Raw genomic sequence first — 16,852 nt, forward strand, 5'->3', positions numbered from 1 at the left:
TGCCTGGCCTGTGCTTGCTAGACAGGTCAGTTACTGGGTACTGGCTTGCTAGTCCAACAATTTGTACAAAAAAGATAAAGCTGGCATTTCATGGGCATATGGGAATATGGCCTGGTTTTTCTCTTCCTCAGTGGTAGAGTCCTATTTGCTCTAAGAGAGATGATTTCTTTCAAGTAGCTTGGAAATGGTGATGTTCGATAAGAGCTATGAAGTGAGAACTTGGGTTAAACGCCTGGGTGAGAGGTGGGTAGTGAACTTCAGGCCAATTGCTCAAGGTGCTTGCAGGCATTTTAAAGATGTTCTTTTGAGCACAGACCAAAAGGTTTCATGGGGAACAGGAGGACTCTTGGTTTCAGTGGTAGCTGCTGAATGGTCAACAGTTTGGAAAGTTGATCTTCTCGTGCCTTAAATGTCTGCACACAAACTTAGATGTCTGCTTCCCCCCCCCCCCCATCCCCACACCCCTCTACCTCACCTCATATTTTTATAAACATAAAAAGTCAGCTTCTAGCTCACAGAATTTTGGCTTTGAACAAGCAGATGGAAGAAGCCAGCATTTTTCATGGAAGTGAGCATGCCTCAAACAAGGGAAACGTTTGCTGTATGGACAGCAGGGACACATGCCAGGTTTACTGGCACAGGAGACTGGAAAGCTGAGGGGAATGCAAGTCCTGCCTTGTGTTGTGTAAATGAGTCTGAGTTACAGGGGCAAGCGAAGTAAATGTGTTACAATTCAGCTGCCAGTGAGCCAGAGTATGCTACATGAAGATGGACTCACTTCTTAGACCATGACTGCTCTTAGTCTGTGATTATTTCTCTTTTCCTGACTTGCTGGCCACACTTGTTCCTCCTTCACTGAACCTTGTACCTGGTTCTGTACCTCCCCCTGGAATCCAAAATGTGGAGCTAAGAAGTGAAAGAGGACCTAAACACAAGCTTGGCAATGCAGCAGAGAGGAAAAACAGCTTTAATGACAGTTTTACCATTAGAAAACATATATTTGGTAAGGATGCTTAAGGGATGTCCTTACCTGCTGTGCATTATTTCCACACTGGTTTGGTTTTTTTTCACAATGTGGGTAAAAATATGTTGGTATATATTTAATCACTTTCTGTGCATTAGAAGTGGGTATCAGTTGCTTAACTAGACCACAGTGTATTTATTTATATGAATTGTGTTAAAACTTACTTGGTGCCACCATTTTTCCCTCACTATTTTTATATCTCGATATCTATTTATCTAACCTGTTCTGAGACTATATGCAAATGACTGGAAAGTCCCAGTCATTTGTACAGTCTAGTGAAGAGAATGAGAACTACCTAAACAATCAAATTGAAAGTCACCCTCCCTAACTTGTGTTCAGTAAGTTCCACTTTAAAAAAGTCATACGTTTCTGATCACTCCCTTCTCAATGCCCCTCCAAACTGCTCAGAAAAAAAATAGGGCAGCAATGATAGTCAAATTAGAATAGAAACTGCCACTCACTGTAAAGCTTATTCTAGGAAAATTCTTTTTATACTCTATTTGTCAGTGCAAAACTGACAAATAAATTTACTTAGTGTAAATGAAATATAAAATGAATGCTTACATAACTGCATAGCCATCATGCTTGACATTTCTGTGCTAATGTATGAAATTTCTGAATTAGACAACACCTTGTCCACTGCATGCTTACACATTGTGCCTAATGAAGTTATAACCACTGCTTAAGATCAGGTCACATAATTCAGGGAGGGAGAGATACAAGCTTGCTCAATAAATACTAATACGTTTCCACTCCCAAATCCACACCCATCTGGCCTGCTGAGAAAACTGTGCTCTTTCACAGGAACCAGACAACTCCTTTTGAACTACCAATTCTGCTCTCACTCCCTGTCTGACCTGATAACAGCATGTGCTCCAACCAAGTGCTGCTTATTTTATGCCACCAAGGAACCTCAGAATACAGTCACTGAACATCTCACCACGTGAACAATATTTATTACAGCACTTACTGATTCCATTTTTTCTTTAGGACAGGCCCTTATCTAAACATGTGGCAGCAGCTTGCTGGCTGGGTAAAGGAAACTACAGGATGCACAGCCTTTCCCTGTGCCCTTAATTACAAAGTGCAAAAATCAGCAGTGTTTCAGCTAGACAAAATTAAAAATGTGATCTCCAGATTTGTCTAAAGCCATGTGTTTGCTTTGGGAGCCTGCCTTGGGAAAGGGCACAGCTTGTGTCTTACTCATTGCACAAAACTGTGCCTAAGAGCGGGTGGTGCCTAAAGGTGGTTCTGCAGTAGGTGTCACTGGTCCTGCTGCTACTCACTTGGCACTTCAGATTCTCTAAAAATAACCTTATGTCAGAGTCATTTAGTGAGTAGTAATTCTATCTGTCTGCTTGGGAACATCCTTTTAACTCAATCTTAGCTTAACCGGGGGTTTGCAAGGTGGATGATAACTTCAAATCGTGTCAGTTCTTCAAAATCAGTTAATGCAGGAACATGATCACAGGAAACATGCAATGTTTGTTTCCTCTCATTGTAAAACATTAGCTATAGTGTTGATTAGCTTTCTCCTTCATCACTGGAATTTACTGCAGACATTAATCAGTGCAAGACCCCAGTAGCCAAACTGAAAACAGATTCATCCTACTTTAAGCATATTTATGTACCTTCTTTTTTTCTCAATAAATCCTCTAGGGAAAAGAATGAGAACATGAGAGAAAAACCTTTCACTTATTTAGAAACAGCTGGAAGGCAATTTGCCTTACTTGCTGAGAGGCAACCAGGAGCAGACTGAGCTGGGCTAAACTGGGACTGCTCTCAATGGAGCACTTTCTGCATCAACAGCAGTGGCAAACCCAGCCTGCCTCTCCCAGGCCTGTCTGCCCAGGGCTTTCCAGAGAGGTGTTTGCTGCACAGGCTGATCTCTGTAGAAGTGCTGCACTGCCATGAGCGTTCTCGAGGAACAAAATTTGCCCAGAATTAAACTTGAAATCCTTCCAGCCTAGCCCCTCTATGACTACTGTCCTCAAGTTTTTGTATTCACCAGGGTGTTTCTCTGAGATCTCTGATGAGCACTGAGCTGCCAGAAGAAAGGGATTTGTGTGGGGGTGGTCTTTGGAGCCGATGTCCCTCTTTGCACGAGGCCAGCATGCAGCCCCTCTCCCCATGGGCTCAGGGTGAGGGCTGTGCCTGCCCTCAAGCGCAGCGCCTGTGAAGTGTGTGCTTCACCAGCCTGGCTTGTGTTCGCTGTGGAAATCTGCTTTCCCAGCAGCTGCAAGCAGCTTTGGAGTGTCTCCTGAGCTCAGAGTAGCAAAACATTGTGTTTACCATCGGTGGGAGGTGTAGCTCAGCTTTACAAGCCTGTCATATCCAACTCAGTCTAGTAAATATTACTGTTTTCCATTCTTTGTTACCTATAGCTGTCCCTGGACCTCTACCACACTGAGGACGACATCTACAAGCTCTCGCTGGTGCTGGAGCCAAGGAACTCCAAGTCTGTACGTCATCTTTTACTGCATTTTGACTTATTGTTTATTTTTTCTGCATGCAGTTGATTAAATTTTTAAATTACAGTTAATGTGTTTCCTTATTAATATGTGCATAAAAGCTTTTTAGTACTATACTTGTGTAGAATACACAGGCACTATTTAAATATTTTAGTGCATATTGGGAAAAATAAATAGTGGAACATTAACTTCACTGTTAATTATTTTACAACAAAACCTCTGCAAGCCCTGGAAAACAAAGTTCTGCTTTAGATATATATCCTTTATAAGCTTATATCAACTATTTATTGTGTGATCTTTAGCTGATTTTCTGGCTGCTGGTGCAGTTACATAAAACAACTCTGCATTAAAATATTTGTGTAAGGCAAGGCAAATATTTACCATAGTATTTTAAAACTGTTTGCTTAGGTATAATTGGCTGCATATTGGGCTCTCAAGCAATGTTTGAACAGATGAGAATAGGTATTAATGTTTATTTGGTTATGTGCAACTAAAGATAATGCTGCATTCATGCATTTTTCTTTATTTTTGAAAGTCAAAGGATACAGATAAATCTTGTAAATAATAGTTGATATTCACTTCAAGTATTAATCTTTCTTCTGCTACCAAAGGTTGGGAACTCTGCTTTCCTCTGAGCATTTCTTCAGTATATTAACATTCTTATTACCTTTCATATCCAGCCTGTGATGCTCTCAGGCTGAGTCCTCTCAAGTCTGACAGCAGCAGAAGGGAGTGGCTGGAAATGCTTCTCAGGGGATGAGAGCAGGGTCCAGGAGTCTGAGATGATGCCTTCCTGTGCTTTTTCAGGTTTTGAAGCAAGCAAAAGGAAGCAGCTTTTTTTCTTAAAAGCAAGCAAGGAAGCAGAACCCTTTAATTTCCAAGTATAAGGCTTCTCTGGGGTTTAAATTTGTTAATCACTCTTGGAGACCAGTTTGAGGACTATGTGTGTGTGCTCCCAGTGATGTATTATGAGCAATGTTAAGGAAATTAATGAATATTTCCAGAGTCAACACTAGCTCGGCCTGAACATTTGAAATTTCATTACTGAGTCTCCAGTCCTTGTTGGATACAATTTGACCACAACAGTTGCTGTTTATTTGGGTCATTCTGGGTCCCTCATGCTCTCATTTACTGCCAGCAGAGTTGAAATGTTGCAGCCCTATGCTGTGCAAGGACTAATGGACCGCTACTGTAAATGAAGAAAATTATCACATTGCTGCTTTGATCTCCAGCCGGAGCTTTAAGCAAGACAAAAGCAATCTAAACAGTGCTGTGAACTTTAACAGTGCCCAGCAGTTGTGGGACACTTCTGCATAAGGATCAATGAATAACCAGTGACATTGAGCTATTGCAGCACCCTGATGGGTAAAAAGCTGCAGCTGAATCGACAGAAGCCGGACTATTTGAAGCTTGCTTCTCTTTGATGGAGTGCCAAAGCACACAGGCTCTATTAGAGGGGAAAGAATCTGTAGGGCTTTTGTATGTGGAAAAATATGTCAAAGGTAACGTGAGAGCATAGTTATGTCATTCCAACTGCTCCTGGATTTATTGTTATATGGGTACCACTCCCATGCAGGTGCACTATGGAGGAAATGCCTCACATGCTGCTGCAATCATTTTCGAGGCAAAAGTGGAGCTGATCTGTTAGCATATGGGTCTGCCTTCAACAGGGACTTGAGCAAGACTTTCCTTCTGCTAAAGCTGGGAGGAGAATCTCCAGTCAGTATAGCAGCCTAAAAAACCACTGAGGAATGACCCCCAGCTGTAGTATAGCACCTCTTTGTCACAGTGTCCTGCTTTTCCACACCTATTTGTGAACTTCTTGTTGGGAGTTTTTACTAATACAGCTATTATCTAGAGGACGACTCTGCCTGATAAAATTATGCCACTGATGAAGCACTTAGGTGATTTTTTTTTGGTTTTCAGTAGAATTCATTTCAATGCCGAAATACATCGATGTTTGCAAACATCTGAAAATGCTTTCTCAGTCTAAATACCATGGTCCCTGTGCTGGTAAAATTAATGGGAGATACAGTCTGAATCACAAACTGCGTGACCAGATACAGTGTTTTGGATTGTTTAATCAATTCAGCTTGGTAGTCTCTAACCAGTTAGCACCTTTTCTCATAGGATGCATTTCAAATACATAAATAATATCATGGTTGTTCATTTGAATCTATGAGTGCAATAGAAGGAACAAATATTCCCCTTTGGCTAGTGGTCAGTAACATGAGGATTTCACTGCAACTTGTCAAAAAAACACAAAAATTGAATGAGGCTTCAAATGAAATAGCCCAGAAGGAAGAGGAAGACTCTACTGGATTCAGCCTCTTTCTGCCACTGTGCACCCAGACCAGCAGATGTTAAAAGCTCCCTGTGAGATCTTGGTAGTCTAGCACCACACTGACACTTTTAATACAGATGTTTGGAGTCAGTGCTTTTGGCAGATAGAGCTGGATGCCCAGGTTCACTGTACTTCTTATGAAAATTGAATTTTGTTGATATAGGGGTGTTTTCCTCCCAAACTGACTTGTGCACATTTGTATGGGTCAAAATCTATCAAGGCATTGATAAGAGCTGTTCTAACACTTGAAAAAGAAAAAGCCAAATTAATAAGGCAACGCAATAACAAATCCTTTTTTTCTTTTCCAACCAAACACAGTAAAATACAAACCTGTGACCATTTCTCATCTGGATGTCAAAGTCTACAATACCACAGTTATACACAATGATACATGTAACATCTTTACGTTTCTTAATTGTCTCCCAAGTCACACCAATTCAGAGCGAGACAAATGAGACCCAGATTCTTTGCTCATCAACTAACACAGGGGCTTTCTGAGACTGTAGACCCTCTCCCTTCTGATCCAAAACACACTGAATTTTTTCTTCTTGATGCTGCTTCACCTGCTAGATGTCCAGTGGCAGGTGCAGGGAAAGGCCAGTTTGATTTGCAGTGTTTTTCACTCTTACTGGTTATTTTTGAATCCTTACCTGAAAATGTGTTCAGGTTTGTCCTATATTTTCTGCTTGAAGAATCTGAGCTGTGTTCCAGAGCTACTCCCAAAGCACTGTAGTAGTGTGGAGGCAGTCAGGCTGTGAGCTCTATGCATCCAGTGAGCTGTCAGCTACTGTTTTTTCAAGACCAAGAAATTTTAAAAATAAAATAATCTGGCTGGTGTTATCTGCAGAGCAAGTCAAAGGTTAGAGTCTTTCTACTCAAGCTGCCTAGATGAATTGAGCTGTGCATCCTGGCACATCTCAGCTGGAAACCAGTGGGATTGCTGAGCACAATTCTGCCCCTGCTTCTGCATCCCACTATCTTGCTGGAGCATGAATTTATTTAGGTTGTGGCAGTCCCTCACATGGCTTCTGGGCATGGTCCAGGGAGCTGGGGAGAGACTTTGGTGATTTCCTCAGAGGTTTTACTGAGGAGCAAAGCAGGTTTCTGGGCTTACCTATTTCTGATGCCTACTGTGTTCAAAAACCCCACAGACCTTCCTTCCTTCCCTTTTCCTTCAAGTCCCATTGCTGTTGAACCCTCTGGAGATGTCAGTGAGGAAAGACTGCTTGGGTTTGCTGCTGGGTGGTGGCAGTGCAGCTGCAAAGTGCCACAGAGAGCCTGACTGAAGATGTCAGATGTGAAGACAAGCAGCCCTTTAAAACCTTGCCTGATGTATTGCTAAGCACATTTTTGCAGCACGAGTACTCCACTAGTTTGTGGTTGTAGCTCTGCCATTTTGAGCTGCTTTTAATGGGAAATTCAACTTCTTAATTCATATTTGAAAATCCTTGTGTTCTGATCCATCTCTCAGCAGCCAACCTCCCCGACCACCCCCAACAAGCCAGTAGTGCCACTGGAGTGGGCATCTGGAGTGGTACCTAAGCCTGACCCTACAGTCATCAACAAGCACATCCGGAAACTGGTGGATGTAAGTATTTGGAACATTGCACTGGTCTGAGACAATTATACATTTGATATTTTCAACATTATAATTAATTTCAAGCTTATAATAACAATATAGAACCATAACAATATGGTTGGGGTGAATTTCAGACATACCATAACAAATTTGAGCCATTACTGATATGTTAAGAAATATTTATTTTATTCCTGCAATCAGCAATGAGATTAGTAAATAGGTTTCTGGGTGCAAAGGAGCAGACTTTCATAAGCATCCAAAACCTGGCTACTGTTTAATGGGTTTGTCTAGCAAACATAAATTCAGAGAGCAAAGTTTAGTTTTTGCAGCTCTAGCCACACAGTTCATGTCTGGTAACAGACAGCTGAAAAGAAAGCAACTCAGAAACAAGGTTTCATACATTAATAGGTCCAATGAACTTTTCTGGAAACTCTGTTCTTGGTTTTCAACTTGCTGTTATTTTAGTGTCCAGAGCATGTTATGTATGGTAAAGATAGCATTGTCTTTGTGTCACTTTAAAAATGTGGACACGAGGTCACACAGAATTAGAGCTGGGATCTTCTAGCTTCAATTTAGAAGGTGATGTGCTGTGCTAGGTAATGTAAACAAAGCTAAACACTTCCAGATTGCTTTGGAGAGACTGAACCTTTCTTTCTGCTTTCTACAAATTAATAAGTAACTCTGGGACGAACTATTAAATTCTGACTTTGTGTTACAGATCACTAATTGGGGTTATGTTGTTAAGATAACCTAAACAAATTCTTCAGTTCTCTCACCCAGACTTCAAATATATCTTGTAGTTTACTTTCTGGGCATGCTCTTTCTCAGAAAAGTTTCATTTTTGTTCTAATGTGAGATGCCAGAAATGCACATGCTCTTCCTGAATTGCTTTCATCAATGCCATATGTGTTGATAAAAATGACTCCACATCCAAACCTCTCTTTAATAGTTTAAATAGGAAGTCTGTCACAAATCCTTATCCTTTCTAGAATGTGCTGGGTGGGAGTTTATATTTATTTCTATAGTTGAAGGAGTTGCAGCTCCCCATTCCACAATTTTGGCCTGGTTCAGGACATATGATCTAGAGTTTGACAGGATTAAAACGTGGTTTGGGGCTTTTATGGATGCAGTTTACTTAAAGGCTCACACCACTCTGTACAGCTGTTTTCACTTTGCCAATATTTGTTGTTTACTTGCTGCTTTGAGTTGTGCTTTTAGCCATTGTTTTTATTACAAAAAGTGTTGAATACTACTTGGGTTTGTGTTTTGATTCCTTCTTTACGATGTTTTTTCAAGGTCTGCCAGTCATCAGTTCATCATTTGATAGAAATGGGTTGCATCAGGTTCTTGTTAAAACAAGGACAATACAGATGCCTTTCAAGGGTCTCAGTATATTAATTTAATGTCTTTATCAACAAAATTCTAATCTAATGATGGAGTCTGTACTTCACTATGTGCCTCTCAGATAGTTGACACTCATGTTTTTCCCATCAGCATTGCACATAACTTTAACACCCCTTGCACATGTCTGCAAACAGGAAGGCAGAATACAGTAACTCCTTAGCAGCTAAGGGGGGCACCCATCACTGTGTGTGACCTTTTAAATTTGATCCCATGTCTGTTTTTACTTAGTGGTGGGTTGATGGAAGAGAATGGCTGTGTTAGACACAAATTGCTCATGATTGGGGCGTCAAAGTATTAGTAAACAAAACAGATTGAAACAGTATTTTGGCAGAGTAGAGGTGACCACCTAAAAGAGAAACTAAGCCAAAACCATCTGAAATACTCATGGGAAAGCTGGTGTTATTTTTGTTTTATTTCTTCCTTTTTAAAAAATGATTTAAAAGTATACTTAATGAAGCAAAGGGAATATCCTTACCTGGGGCAGAATTTTAGTGACATTTCCAACAAAGAAGAAAAGTAAAGCAAGAATAATTATGTGTGAAGAGGTGTGGAGGATCATCACTAGATAAATACTGATGTCAAGTTTTCTTTTAAAATTAGCCATTTTTCCTGTAGAGTCCAATAATATGCATATTGAAATACTAAACAAAAATAAAACGAATAAAACAGATGCAACAGAGCATCTGAATAGCTGTATAGAACATTAAGTTACATGTAATTATAATGTTGGAGAGGCTGGTATAGATTCAGGACAGGCTAGATAATAGTACAATAATTTTTTTTTTCTTTTTCTTACCCCAGTCTGTCTTTAGGAACTATGATCACGACCATGATGGTTATATATCTCAGGAAGACTTTGAAAGTATAGCTGCCAACTTCCCCTTCTTGGACTCTTTCTGTGTGCTGGACAAAGACCAGTAAGCTTGGAGATACCTTTGTGGTGGTTTTTTTTTTTTTTTCCTTTTCCTCAATTTAAAGATTCAGAAAATACAAATATTGAAGAAACAGCATCTCTCAAGTTTCTTGTGTCTGACAAGATTACCAAAAGCCAAATTCTGTTATCATTTGAATTCTTATACTCTAGTCAGTCTTTTAAGTCCCAGGTTGGAGTCCTGCTTTACCTGGTACTTTAAAAATCATTTATCTAATAGCTTAATAACAAATTCCTGCTGGGACTGAGTCAAATCCCTAGAGTACTGTGAAAGTACAGTGGAGATGCTCTATCCAGACCAGGCATCAGACTGATGAGACAAATAACTTCTGTACAGCATGGGGGAAATGAGTGCATGTAGCAGAGAGGGGGTAACAAATATTCTAGAAGGTATATATAACAATCATTTCCTAGCCAGTTGGGCTTGATAATTCTTGTTGTCCAGAACCTCTGGCTGGGAAAGCTGGTGGCCAACCAGAGGCACAACCACACTTGTTCTGTGTGAGCAGAAAGTCAAGTTCCTTCATTTAGTGTCCTGGTCTGTGCTCTCACACGACTAACAGGTGAGATAACTCATGCTGTAAGTTCAGTGTTACTGTTCAAAGAAAGGCAAGAACCACAAAGGCTGTGAGGGCTTTTTCCTTCCAGGACTGTTGCAGCTCTTCAAAAGGATGTGCTTTGTGTGCTGCATAATTTCTGCAATAAGAAAACCCTAAATTTTTCAGTGCCATGAGCAGTGACAGGTCTACTCTACTTTTTATTTCCCTTACAGAGATGGTCTTATAAGCAAAGAAGAAATGATGGCTTACTTTCTGAGAGCTAAATCACAGTTTCAGTGTAAAATGGGACCAGGGTTTATTCATAACTTTCAGGAAATGACCTATCTTAAGCCAACTTTCTGCGAGCACTGTGCAGGATTTGTAAGTATGATTTTAACAATAGCATATCATAAAAACAACTTTTTAGCCTTTAATGTATATGGGGTGGAACTGGTTCCATACATTGCTAAAGTCTCTTTGGCCGAATAATATCTCGTGGCATTCAGAAGCACAAAACATTTACTCATGTTGTAGCTGTGCTATCCAGTTTTGGTTTATCAGTTTCTGGAAGCTGGCATTTGTAAGAATTGCTGTTGAGGGGAACAAAATTACATTAGCTTAAGGATGTTAGAGACTCTATGAATGGTCTTACTTGGTTTATCTTAAGTTCTTTAATTTGGCTTGATTTCCCATGTAAACAAGCTCAAGGAAAAATAGATGTCTGGAGCAGAGGATGTAAATGAGGCAAAAGCTGTTCTTTCTCAGGAAATTGCACATGGCAACATAGATATGTTCAGAATACTCTGAATGGCTGTAACAGCCCTAATTTTCTCTCTATTGAATTAACAGATCTTCTAATTTGGTAAAGAAATCAAAACTGCTTCCAGCAGTTCTGTATGATAAGAATTTTTAAGAATTTATTACTTGGATTTTTTTTAATTTGCTTTTTCTCTCAGCCATAATTTACCAGATGTCACTTATTAGAGTGATCTGTACATATCTGGGAAAGGATTGGTTTTCTGGACATTTGTGTTGCTTGTAAACCTTCTGTGAGTTTTCCACTTCAAACCAAATATAGTAAAGGATAAAGAATTACTATGATATAGAAGTTATTTTAATGGACACACTTGGCTGAAATCAAGTGCCCACATTTAGACAGCTAAAGCAGTAAGGGCAGAGGGCCACGTTGTCTGCTTGTGTGTGGCTCACATAACAGGCTGTAAACTCACACCGTGGCCCTGCTCTCCAGAACAGATCTGCCTCTGCACTCGGCAGTAATTTTATTCCATGGTCTTTTACATGAACCAATATTTCTTCATGGTTGAAAGTGACAACAACAGCACTGCAAAGCACAAAAGCATGCCTCCTTTCAGACCTGCTCTGGCCTTCCTGCTCTGGTCTGTGCTCCCATTTTCCACTCACTTCTTTTGCCACACGTCAGTTTTGTTCGGATGCTTGAAGCCCCTATCGCAACCGCTGCCACTGGTTAATGCCACGGGGAAGAAGGAATTCCGCCTATTTCCGCTGGAGCTGCAAAAGCCCTGGTGGTGACATGGTCAGTGCTGACGTAGGAGTGTGCTGGTGGTGTGACAGCTCCAGCAGATCCATGGGGCAGGGACACTGGCCTGAGCCTATTGTTCCAGGCTGCCTTGGGAAGACGTCACTGCATTCGTGACACTCGGTGCGTGTTTGGAAGGCGTCCACAGCAAAGCAAGGCCCAAGGACTGCCCTGAAATGTCCTCTCCTGCAGACATTTTTTTTTCTCCTGCATCAATTTTCTAATTGGCCATTGTTAGATTTTTCATGTCTCCCTGATTATATCCAGTGCAGGAATACAAACGAGTAAGGGGTTGTACAGGAAATGGAAATAAGGTCATTTTTCCTGTCAGCTCACTGAAGTCATTGACATTGTTCTGTGGATGAGTTGTACTGATAGGACAGGAACCAGCTAGAGAATCTGCTGCATATTTGTTCTGTATTTCAGTGCTACTCATCCATGGGTGGAAGCCTAATTTCAAACTGATGCACTGATTCATAGTCAAAATAATGTGCACTGCCCATGCAGCAGGATGAATTGACATGACAGCGCAATGCACACAGTTATTAAAACGATACAAACTTTAAAGGTCAAGCTGAGACCTAATGCCATTAAGCAGCACGAAGTTGATATGCCCATGGCCAGTGGCAGTTCCGCCCCAAAGCTTGAGTTGCACCACGTGGCAGGTGGGTGAGCAGCCATCCTGCTAAGCTTTATAATCTGAATTTGCACAGATCCTCTTACCTTGGAGCTGGCTCAAGCCAGCTTTGCAGCAAAGCTGTGTCAGACACATTCGAAGCTTTGGGTCAGAATTCATGACATGACACTTCAGCTAAGCTTTCACTGCGGTGTGTAATCACAACAGTGGTGCCAGATTTGAGTGGGAGGAAGGTGCAGAGATAAGAAGGTGAGGAGTGAGGAGAGAGGTCTTCAGTGGGAACAGATTAGAGCTTAAATGAAATAAGTAACAATCTATATCTCTTACAGTGATCCTGTAAAAGATATCTGGGAAAATAGGTCATTGCTGCTCTTGAAAGAGGGACTGATGTGCTCCCCTGTCGCTTCACTCACTGTGCTCACTGTGCACATATATGGCATTAGCAAGAAAAGAATAAGCCACAGGCCTTCTATGGACCCAGCTTCCACTGTTGTCCTTTCTGTTCTTTTGTCCACCATTCTTCTACCTTGTCTAATCTATTTTTGCTCTCTCCAGACCCCCATTTTTGTTTGATATTTATTTTGTGCAGTGTTTGTAGTGTTGGGTTTTTTTTCATCCAGAATATTTCCATTCTGTTTATTTTACAGTTTATTTTCTTTTATTTATTCTTTTGTATCCTGAATGATCTTCACCTCTTCCTTTTGAACCTTTCTTTAATGACCATATTCGTCCCCTGCTCCCTTCATGGAGACTTATAAATCTGGTGAGAAACTGCACACAGTTTCACTTTGCCTGGATGTGCTCACCCTCCCTGGTGAATGAGTTCAGGAAAAATAAATACCAGAGTCTCCAGGTTTTTTTTTTCCTTTTATGCTAGAGTTAGAAAAACTACCCCTTCCTCTCACTGCCTCTCAACAGTGGAAATGCTTGTTTTTATAATGCCATGGCTGTAGACACAGTGTTTCTGAGTACATAGAAAACAATTTGCTAGGGAATTTGCCTGTTTCCAAGCAATCCTGCTCACCTGGCAGTGAAAGCTTCCCAAAAGTGGGATCACATACACTGGCCTTTGGATGTTTAGCATTTGGTAGTTGCAAGTGTACATTGACAAGAGCAGCTTCTGAGGGAAGGCAAAGATGGAATTTAATGGCCTTTCTGCCTGTTTCATTCTTCATCTGTTTGGGGTGGTTTTTTAAATGGGAAAAGGTAGGTGCACAAATCAGGCTGCTATGGCTAGGTGTGCTGGGAACCAGTATGGGAACCAAGAACCTAGTTTTTATCCTCAGTGGTGTTTCCTTCTGCTGCGTTTGAACATTATGGGTCAGTGATGTATCTGGAGAATGGATGTACACAGGAAATTCTCGTGCAGATAACAGTAAGGGAGCCTAGAAGCAGAATGTGCTCAGTTGTTTTCACTAAGCTTGATATGATAGCACATTTTAACCCATTCCTGGAAGCAAATGTCATCTGTGTCTCTCCTTCTCTGGTAGTCCCATTACTACGAGTAGGTAGCAGAAGTAAGGGAGAAGCCACACAAGTCTTATCACAATTAGAGGGGGAGGTCTGCCTGACAGGAAGGGTGTTAAGAGCAGTTGTATCCTGTTTGTGCTTTTGTAGCCATTGGTACTTCCTCATTGTGACCTTGTTTTCCTTCCAGCTTTCTTTTCTAATTCCTTGACGTTCTTTTGTCTTTTTTGCAGCTCTGGGGTATAATCAAACAAGGCTACAAATGCAAAGGTAAATAAATATTACAAGGATTTTTTTTCAAGTTATGGGTGGTGGGTTTTCATACAAGTCAGTTGACCATACCTTTAACTAAAATGGCATATGTTCAAACACATCTTGCATCTACATTTGGTATTGTCCATGAGCAGTGACTGCTGGTACACTATGAAGTTTCACTGCATTAGAGAAAATACCACCCAGTAGGAATGCACAGATTCTGTGGGACAAAGGTCCAAAGCAGCCCCTGACTCCATGAGCTGTCTCTTTTTACCAGTAAAGACCTTGTAAATTGGAAAACCAAGTGTTCTTATCCTAACACTGAGACATCCTGAAATATATCCCCCGAGACTCGGGTCAGGAAAATGTCTGCTGGCAACAGTTTGTCATGTACGTCCGTGTGCCTGTAGGGAAGCCTACTTGCAATTTAATAGTGGCTCAGCTAGGAATAGAGAAATATTTAATTCCTAGACTGCCCAGCAGATCTCATTGCAAGATCTTCTTCAGACATTCAACTTATAAAAAAATCCTACAGCTCTTATATCTCTCTCCTTTGCCTTCATAAAATACTTAATTTCTTATGCAGTATTTGCACTATATTAAGCAGGTCAGACCAAAAAGGGCATTGTAGTGGGCCTTATTGGCTTTAAAATCCTGGACCTATTTATTTCTCAAGCAGCTCAACTCTGGCTTAAAGGCATTGTTGATTTTCATAGCTGTAGCTGCATCTCAGTTATTCACAGGGGACCATTCACACTTGTACTCTTTTCCCTTAGTCTTACCCAGACTCCAAGGAGAAGGATAAAGAATTCACAGTAATTTTTTTTAGAATATACCATACTCCTGTCTCTCTCCAGCCACAAACCTCTCTTCCTCAGAGTGAGATGAGGGAAGTGTCCATGGCTTTTTCAATATATGTAATTCAGATATTCCTGATTACTGTCATCTTAGAAGCTTTGAAAGGGCTGGTTGCAGTCTATAGTTTTACTGGTAGGGTGAGGAAAGGAAGGTAAAGTTTTGTCACACCAACCTGTAAACTCAATCTGAGATCTGAAAGTTGAGCTTCTGTCCTGCATCACTGCCTGTAGCAGTGGCCCAGTGGAGACTGAGCAAAAGTGGTTCTGTAAAGTCAAAGTTACAGGCAATGAAGCATGAGAGTAAGAGAGCAGAGCTGCTTGATCAGATCCTGCAGTGGTCAACAAATGTGAGGGTGCCTGCCTTTTGTTGCAGCAGCTACCAGCTGCTCTGTGTTCCAGCATCACTGCAGTGTGACACCCATTAGGGATGAACTCTGCCTTTGGGCACAGAGCTGTCCTCCTCTGTTTGAACCTATGACACAGCAGGGGAGGGAAGGCGTTCCTCCTTTCAGGCCTGCTGCTTACCCCAGCTCTGTAATGAGATAAAAGCTGGACTGCATGGTCTGCAAGTGACAGAAGGAGTCCTGCACTTCAGGACACATCTTTAGTGTATCTGAGGGACTATGTTACCTTTGAGGCAGAGAAAACCAGAGCTAGGCATGTACTACAGCATTAGTCATAGGAACAAGGTGTTGGCAGAAGCCAGAACTCACCCATCATGCCAGCACTGCTGCCCTGAGCAGTGGTTTTTACAGCAGAGTCAGAAATGCAGCACCTTGACAGTGCTCACCTAGAACAAAACGTTGGGCTATGGAGCAGTAACAGCGAAATAAGGGAGATGGGAATTTTTAAACAATGGAAAAGGGTACAGAGGAGAGAGAGATTGTGTTTGGGGCACATCCTCCACCCTTCAGCCCTTTCTTGCATATAAGATCCATACTTCAGCCACACTTTAGATAAATGTACCTAGTGATGATGTATCCACAGTGATTTAAATCCCAGCAGAGGCTTGGAGTGAAGGTACTCAAAAAGTCTCGTCTGGGTGGGTGATACACTTCCACAGAGCTCATTTATGTGCTAACATTGCTTACTGAGCTACTTAAACTAGTTTTAACCTACAGTAGTCTACACTGACCTCCAGCAGTCCTTCCAGACCCTCAGGGTATGGATGTTCTGGTGTTTTCTAACCAAGCCCATTTACTATAATGGACCCTGCTGGGTCAAATAAAAGCTAGCCAAATAAATAAGCCCCCCTTTTGGGGGGACTCATGCAGTAGACCAGAAGTTTTATGTATGATATACACAGGATCATATCATTCCACATCTCTTCCTTGAGACTATTTAATGATAAAAATATCATCTTCCCTCCTCTTCTGCTGCCATTTTTCTATTAATGGCTGTTATGAAAATGATCCATTTTTTTGTAATGCCCTTCACATCAAATGATCCATTTCTGTAATGCCCTTCACACCTTCTGTCAAACTTTTTGTTCCTTCAAAGTCCTTTCTTGGTATCTGTCTGCTAATAGCCCTGAGGGATTAGTTGTGGCTTTCTATTTGATAACTTGACAATTTCTTTCTCTACAGATTGCGGTGCCAATTGTCATAAGCAATGCAGAGACCTGCTTGTGCTGGCATGCAGGAAATTTTCAAGAGGAACTTCAGTGGGCAGCAACCATGGGTCTCTGCCTAGCAGTCCATCTCTGCCTCCAGGTAAGAGCAGTTTTCCTCCTGTTTTAAACCATTTCTGGAATGCTCTCTAATGGCCATTGTCAATGCTGCTATTT

The 16,852-nt window shown here is 41.2% G+C and overlaps 1 protein-coding gene across 6 annotated transcripts in view; it reads left to right on the forward strand.

Annotated features, from left to right (window-relative positions):
• RASGRP3 (RAS guanyl releasing protein 3) overlaps positions 1-16,852 on the forward strand; it is a 58,139-nt gene that overhangs the window by 39,279 nt on the left and 2,008 nt on the right. For 5 of the 6 annotated variants that reach the window (XM_088161388.1, XM_088161385.1, XM_088161383.1 and 2 more), the window contains 6 exons: positions 3,409-3,486; positions 7,311-7,427; positions 9,624-9,739; positions 10,526-10,673; positions 14,188-14,224; positions 16,653-16,778. In XM_088161388.1, coding sequence (XP_088017514.1) covers positions 3,409-3,486; positions 7,311-7,427; positions 9,624-9,739; positions 10,526-10,673; positions 14,188-14,224; positions 16,653-16,778 — 622 coding nt within the window. The remainder of the gene's footprint in view (positions 1-3,408; positions 3,487-7,310; positions 7,428-9,623; positions 9,740-10,525; positions 10,674-14,187; positions 14,225-16,652; positions 16,779-16,852) is intronic. The other variant, XM_088161386.1, reaches the window with a different exon arrangement.

The sequence above is a fragment of the Sturnus vulgaris genome, chromosome 3 (assembly GCF_052056855.1).
Source record: "Sturnus vulgaris isolate bStuVul1 chromosome 3, bStuVul1.hap1, whole genome shotgun sequence".
NCBI lineage: Eukaryota > Metazoa > Chordata > Aves > Passeriformes > Sturnidae > Sturnus > Sturnus vulgaris.